The sequence below is a fragment of the Camelus ferus genome, chromosome 10 (genome assembly GCF_009834535.1).
Source record: "Camelus ferus isolate YT-003-E chromosome 10, BCGSAC_Cfer_1.0, whole genome shotgun sequence".
Classification (NCBI taxonomy): domain Eukaryota; kingdom Metazoa; phylum Chordata; class Mammalia; order Artiodactyla; family Camelidae; genus Camelus; species Camelus ferus.
Window position 1 is genome coordinate 32,592,781 of NC_045705.1, and position 7,823 is coordinate 32,600,603.

At 39.9% G+C, this 7,823-nt stretch overlaps 1 protein-coding gene across 1 annotated transcript; it reads right to left on the bottom strand.

Annotated features, from left to right (window-relative positions):
* Positions 1 to 2,780: 2,780 nt before the first annotated feature.
* On the bottom strand, positions 2,781 to 3,719 carry LOC102523797 (olfactory receptor 1030-like). Its single transcript, XM_014552466.2, has one exon. It carries the CDS (start codon positions 3,717 to 3,719, stop codon positions 2,781 to 2,783), a length of 939 nt encoding a protein of 312 aa, XP_014407952.2.
* Between the last annotated feature and the right edge of the window lie 4,104 nt (positions 3,720 to 7,823).

Sequence of the window (7,823 nt, forward strand, 5' to 3'; positions counted from 1 at the left end):
AAAAGATACATGCACCCCGAAGCTCATAGCAGCACTGTTTACAGTTGCCAAGGTATGGAAACAATCTAAGTGTCCCTCTGCAGGTGAGTGAATAAAGAAGATGCAGTGCATATGCAAATAGAATATTACTCAGCCATAAAAAAGAATGAAATGTTCCCATTTGTGGCAACATGGATGGACTTGGAGAGCATTATACTAAGTGAAGTAAGTCAAACAGAGAAAGACAAATACTGTATGATATCACTTATAGGTAGAATCTAAAAAATACAACAAACTAATGAATAAAACAAAAAAACAGACACTTATAGAGAACAAACTAGTGGTTACCAGTGGGGAGAGGGAAAGGGGGAGGGGCAAAATGGGGTAGAGGAAAAGGGTTATTATGGGATTATACAAAATTATGTGTGAAACTTTTGAAAACTGTAAAGCACTACAGAATTTAAAGAATCTTTCATTCAATAAAAATTATAGTAAAATACGTATAACATGAAATTTATATCAAAAAGATATGAAGACACCACACGTGACCTTTCTTTGGAACTTGTATGCATGGGTGTGTGTACAGAGTTCACGCAGAGCAGCACAGAAGGTCATAAGTGAGCTGTTTCCTAAAACACAGATGTTTCACTTCATTGAGAATCTGGTTCATCTCTACCTATCAGTTTCCTGCCAAAATGTCACAACCTCCACTGGAGAACAGGAGTTGGTAGTTAGGTAGTTAGTTGCGGCTTCTCTGCAAGAAGTGTTAACAAGAAATACTCTGAAAAAAAGTCTATCTATTTGTATGACAGCAGCAAGGCAGCTCAGGAGATTCCTCATATCATTCAGCACCAAAAGAGAGAGAAGAGGTGGTGGTTACCAGGACAGAAAATAATGGAAAAACAATGATCAGGATGTAGGAATTTCAAAGTTATAAAGACATGGCAGGAAATTGGACTTGAGGATTCATTTGCAGAAGATCTCATTTATTACATGTCACTTAATGATTGCCTGTTGGATCTGAAATATCCTTGACTCACAAGCATAGAAACTTATGTGGGACCCAGACATCACCAACTGAAGTAGAGCAGTAGTGCTGACAAGTGGAAAGAGGTTAAAAAAAAGACTATGAAGAGTATGTGTTTACAGAGAAGGAAAAACTCAGCTGATCCGGCTGCCTGAGTCAGGCCAGAGGAAAGGTGAGCTGCTTCTGTAAGTGGCTCTTAGATGCCTGTGCTCTAAGGATGAGAAGCCTAGTATTAGGATCAGCTCTGTCCTATGTGTGAAGACATGTCCTTATATTTGTGTGGGGTGAACAGAATGTTTGTCTTTCTTGATTCTTTTGCTCTAGTGGCAGGTCTGTAAACTATTGTCCAGAAAGATCAATAGAATTTCAATAAGTTTTTTGTCCAGGAAATCAGTTGCAGTTTAACCTGATACTGAAAACAGAAAGGATTCCATGTATATATTTTGAGCAAACAAGATACAAATTTGTGGGCATCAGTTTGAGACTTTAATACAATCTCCTCTTGACTGAAAACAAAATAGAAACAAAAAGACTTACTTCTGGCTCTGACAGGCACCTATTTTCTCAGACTCTGATTGAGGGAGTTCGTTGATGCCTCTCTAAGCCCACAAAGGCAACCATATTTCTAGCAGGATATGGGAGGCAGGGACCTGCCCTTAAAGCAAATCTCAGAAGGACTGAGGAGCAGCAGGAATGAGTGTGGCACTGGGAATCACCTTTTTCAGGATTAATTGGAACACTTGGGGATCAGAAAGCAAATTGCAAGCCTCAGTCGTATTCTCCATAATGTCAAATTACTGTTTACCCTGAGTTCTGCGGGGAGCACACAAACAACTCTCTCAGCTGTATGTATGAGACAAATACTCAGAGGGATAAGATCTGAAAAAAGCGGGAAAAGCAACTAGATTGACTGCTAGACCCCTGCTCTGCTCAACTCCCATCTTTTCTGAGAGATTTTTCGGCACCACAGACGTCCCCAGCTTGTGTGCCTCAGGAGGAGACGCCAAAGAGAGCGGTGGGGCCCATGACCGGAGAGGTGCACAGTAGCTGGAACAAAAGTAGCCTTGTGTGAAGACTTGACAGTGATTAGATATGCTTGAAAGAGTGGTCTTTATGGGATTTTTCTATTTTGGGCTGTGTGCTGGTAATAGTTCATAGTAAAAAAAAAATGAAACCATAAAACCAGTTTTATTAAAAGAAATAATAAAAAACTTAAATCAGGCATTTCCATCAAAAAGCTTGATGAATGAGGATTCTGTTGGGCCAGTGCTAACATAGAATGACAGTTCTTAGAGTAATAACCTGAGATCCCAAAGATCTTTATTGATATATACTATGAACAGAAGGAGAGCCCAACCAAACAATCAAAAAACCCTGCCCTGCTATGGTTGAAATGTGGTTTCAAAGAGTTTGGAAATCATTAAGCCCCCTCAAAGTCTACCAAATTGTCATTGCTACAGCATGACTGGTAATTTTGTCTTTTATAACTTTGTAGTGGTATGACTACTATGGGTAGAGTTATCTGCCCTTTATTGATTGCATAGAGCAATGACAATGCTATCTGGTCTTGTCTTTGACTTTCTATGTGAATTTTTTTTTATACACCGAGACAAAACTGAACATAACCTAATAATTTGACACGTTCTTCCAAGTCTCATAGGTGAATTACAAAAGGCAAAACAATACTCAATGATAGTGATTTGTTAACTTAAAATGCTCACCAATTGGTTAGAAAACATTGATATGTTAACACACCTGTGACCAAATGCCTACTCTATTTGGCAAACAATTTCTTTTGAATCACTTTCCTTACTGCGCTTTTAACATCTTTGTTTCGAAAGCTATAGATCAAAGGATTTAACATGGGACTCACAAAAGTATAAAATACAGCTACAATTTTCCCCTGTTCTACAGATGCCTTGGAAGGGGGCGTTAGGTACATGCAGAACAGTGTCCCATAAAAGACAGTGACAGCTGTCAGATGGGACCCACAGGTGGAGAAGGCCTTGTGCCTCCCCTCTGCTGAGCGGATGCGCAGGATGGCTGAGAAGATGAAGATGTAGGAGATGAGGATGATGGTGAGAGAACAGGTGAGGTTGGCACCAGCCACCACGAACATGGCGGTCTCTTTGACGTAAGTGTCTGAGCAGGCCAGGACCATGAGAGGTGGGTCTGCACAGTAAAAGTGGTTGATTGCATTGGGTCCACAGAAGGAGAGGCGGAGCAGCAGGATGGTCTGTGCCAGACCATTTGCAAGCCCATAAATGTAATTAGCAGCAACGAGAGAGAGGCAGACACGTCGGGACATCTTGCTGCCATATGACAAGGGTTTGCAGATGGCCATGTAGCGGTCATAAGCCATCACTGCGAGCATGTAATAATCTGTGATCACCAAGGCAATGAAAAAGTGGAACTGTATAAAGCAACCAAGCAAGGAAATGGTTCTTCTCTTGGACAAGAGATTAACCAGCATCTGAGGAGTGACGTTGGTGGCGTAACAGAGATCTACAAAGGAGAGGTGACTGACGAAGAAGTACATCGGAGTGTGAAGTTTCGAGTCAGTTCTGATTAAGAAAATCATGCTCACGTTGCCGATTACCGTGATGAGGTAGACGACTAGGAACACCGCAAACAGGACAGGCTGCAGCTCCGCCCGATCTGTCAGTCCCAGGAGAATAAACTCAGTCACTGCTGTGTAGTTTGTCCTTAGCATTGTGTTTGCTCAGCTTCAAACGAGGTCTAAAGTAAAGGAAATAAAAATGCATTTGTCTTCGGTCACTTTTCCATTACCCACATCATGTCGTCGGATAATTACTTCTCCTCTCTCCAACCTGTAAATGCACGTAACACAAGGAGATAGCATAGCAAGCATGAGATTGATGTTTTAAGTATCTAAAGTAATATAGAGATCCTTTGTGTATAGGCAGTCACATTTCCAAATGCTGTTTTGAAAGTCTTTTCATACTTGAAAAGCTTTTATTCTTTCCTGATTTAGTTTTCATAAATTGTTTACTTATACTTCCCTTAAACATTACTTTTCCTTGAAATTAGGATCCTTTGTTCTCAATGTATCTTTTTTTATTTTTATTTTTTGTTAAAGTACGGTTGATTTACAATGTTATGTTAATTTCTGGTGTACAGTGTAGTGATTCCATTATATATGTATTTATATGTACATATATTAGTTTACTTTTTCATATTATTTTCCATATAGGCTATTACAAGGTATTGATTATAATTCCCTGTGCTATCAGTACACCTTTTGATGTGGTATCAAAGCATCAGTCACATGTTTTCACAGCTACATGGACTCAAGGAGGTGGCACTGATAAATGACAGATCCTTAGAGAACTGGACTCTGTCTACCCACCCTTCTAAACTCAAGATCATTTTTACGCTGGTCCCTCACCCTGCAATGCATGTCCATTTCCCCCACTCTTGTCTACCTCAAGTGGCCTACACATCACCAAATCTTATTTAACTTTTAAGACTCAGCTCAGGATATCCATGGCTTTGTAAAATATAGCCAATTATTGGGGGCACAAAAGTAAATCAGTGCTCTTTGTGTAAAAACAGGTAAGTGTGCCCTACATAAACATTATTTGTATTTGTGCATGTATGTGTGTGTGTATATATATATATACATATATGTGTGTATATATACACAAGTACACATATATGAGTTTTACTAAATATTCAAGGAGGGAGTGATTTGGGTAAAAATAATAATGTATTAAATGACTCTCTGTTGGGGGAGGAGGTGATCATTAAAAAAAAAATTGATGAACATATCCCCAGGTAGTAATGATTTTATTGTAACTCTCCTTCATTTTAACTCTTGCAAAATGTAAGGAAAAACTCTATAACCTGAATGATTTCAGTTCTTTAAAACATGTGAAGCGTCATACTGATAATTATGATCACTATTACCTGCACAGCTGAGACAGTATGTAAGAAATTGTAAAGTGCATCTTCCAACAGGTGTGCAGCATAAAAGTGACCACTAAGACCGTCATAGAAAAATCTACATTTTCCTTCAATAACCCAGGGTCAGGCATATCAATGTTAAACTGACTCTTCTTAACAGCTATAGGGCCAAGGATGGACACACGGCACTTCGTAAATGAGCCATTTCTGCTCTCATGCCCATTTCCATGATCTCATTCTGCACTTGAGGACTTTGGATTTATCTACCAGGGGAAAGGCAAGACCAGGCACCTACATCAGTGAAATCATAATCATTCTGTGTCTTTTAAAAATTCAAAAATTATAGTAACTCACATAAAAAGCAAAGATTCTTTTCATGCTGAGGTTGTATATTTAATAAGTCTATTTGTTAAATCCTTAACCAAGAGCCAAAATAATGAATATCTCCATTCATTTTTTTGCTATGAGGCAGTGCAAGCAACGACCATTCCAGATCATTTAACTGAGTACTAATGGGAATAATCTTCTTTTACAAAAACAGAACACAACATCCTGCAAGACTGAGCAAGGAAAGCTCAGGGAGAAGTCTTTGCAAGTGATCAGAAGGGGTTCTCCTGACATTCACCCTCACCTTGAGGTTCTCTCTTGTAGCCTTTGCTCTAGTTCTTTTTCCATTATGATACTACTCAACTCTGTATTTATACATATGTGTACTCTGAGAAGAACAACAGAATTTAAACCAAAATATTTAATAACTTATCAGAATTATGTTTCAGGCCATAGTTTATTTTTGTTTATTAAAATATTTATTTCTAGAGTTTGAAATATATATTTAACAATGACTAATCCTACCTGTGAAAGAAGAGTGATTCCCAGTGACAGCGAGGCTGGGAAGAACATAGGAGTTTATAGCAGAGTTGTCATAGAGGGACCAGCTCCCCGTGGTGCAATTATTCCTAGCAGACAGTCGTTCAGACTATAAACAACCACCAGTTTTATTCTTTTTAAATTATAACCTGATTGAGGACATGATTTTTTTGCCACTCCTTAATATCATCAGGGAATCAATCCCCTGAAATGGAAGCAATGGGATTCATTGTTTATTCTAATGTATGACCGAATGTCTTGATAATTGGAGACTTGACTTGGGGGAACTATTAAGTTCTCTTGCTTACAAAGGATAGAATAGAGCATGGTGTGGGGAGTAAGTCTTGGAGTCTAGAAAACTGTTGGAGATCAATCAAGTATTGTTGAACTGGGATTGGTTATTTCCTGATCCTGAGCATTGCTCTTTATTTTTTAATAGGTATTATAATGCACAGCATTGGAGACATTGTGGGTATTCAGGTAATATAAACATGCTGGTGATTCTTCCTTTGTCAGCCTGCCCCACCCAGACCTGTTGTCTTGTTTCCAGCTGACTTTGGCCGGTGGGAGAAACCAGCAGCACGTCAGAGGTGGGAGGAAGAGAACAGTAGCCAAACTGCCCTTTCCTTTTCTCCCAGTTTCTCACGAAGGTGCTGGAGTAGCTGCATCCTTCCAAGTTGAGAAGAAGGTGGCCAGGGCTCTTCCTGGTTCTGGTCCTCACTGGACTCCAGACAGTTGCTCCCGCCCCGACCACTTCAGGGTTACAGTGGAAACTGCCTTCTGCAATCAGCATCCAGGTGCTTAAGTCTTTGACTAAGTTCTTTAACACTTCTTTCACTGATTCTCTGTCTTTTCCTTAAATTCCCTTCAGTTACACCATCTGAGTAGCACTTTATTTTATGTCGTGTCCCGGACTCAGGCTAGATGGGACATAGTAGTTACTCAATAAATGTCGCAGTGGAAGTTGGAGCAGTAATAGTCATTATCATAATAATAATTATTCCTTTTGTTAAAGTTTGAGATATTCCTGATTCCACCATTGTTGGATGTTAACGGAGTCATTGAATCACCCTCCTCTGGCTCCTGATTCGGCGGAACACTACCCAGGGGAGTCAGATATTAATATTACTGGCATTACTGCAGGTAAAACCGGATTTCAGAACGTGGCTTAGACATGCTTTCCTGCCCCTCTCCTCTGAATGGAAGTCACCCGGGCACAGCAGAGCAGTGAGACAACTTACTGCCTGCTTCCCTCTCCAGAGCCATGACACATCAGCACATCTGATTGAGATGAGACACGTGTGTCAGTCACACAGAGAAGACGATGTCTTGTGCTGACAGCCAGGCAGCTGCAAATGATGTTTTTCATCATCTCACCAACCTCCATTCACCCTACCACAGCAAGCATGTGGGGGTCGATGGAGAGAAATCAGAAATGTCCTTCAGTCTCTTTCCCTCCAAAGTCATTTAAAAACCTCTGTCTTAATCCTTGTTCTCACAGTTGGCACCCCTGTTCACCTGTTTATGCATCCCACAAGTCTCCATCATCCTTGATGACCTTTTCTAATTCCCACACCCTCCCATAGCCAGGTATCACCTCCTTGACTTTTTAAATATCTAAAGAGTCAAATTTTCCTACATGAGGAAGAAGAAGAAGAAGAAAGATGGGGAGGAGGAGGAGGAGAAGGAAATCCAGGAGATCGAGGAGGAGGAAGAGAGGGAAGAAGGGAAGGAAGGAATTCCTGCAATTGAAAGTAACCTCAGAGAAGTTTGCAATGGTACTTTGACAGTATTGGAAGATCTCTTTTCTTAAAAGCTTACAAACTTCAATTGATTCATTTCTGAAATAAAAATTTCAACTTTAGGGAAGTGGCATGACCTGGAATTCAAGATGCAAGAAAAATAAGGAATGGCTCTGACCACTTTTCAATTTCATCCACTACTATCACACTGTCAGCCTAGTACCAGACCCTATTCTTTGTGCCTGGATGTATAGCAACAATAATATATTTTATAACATATA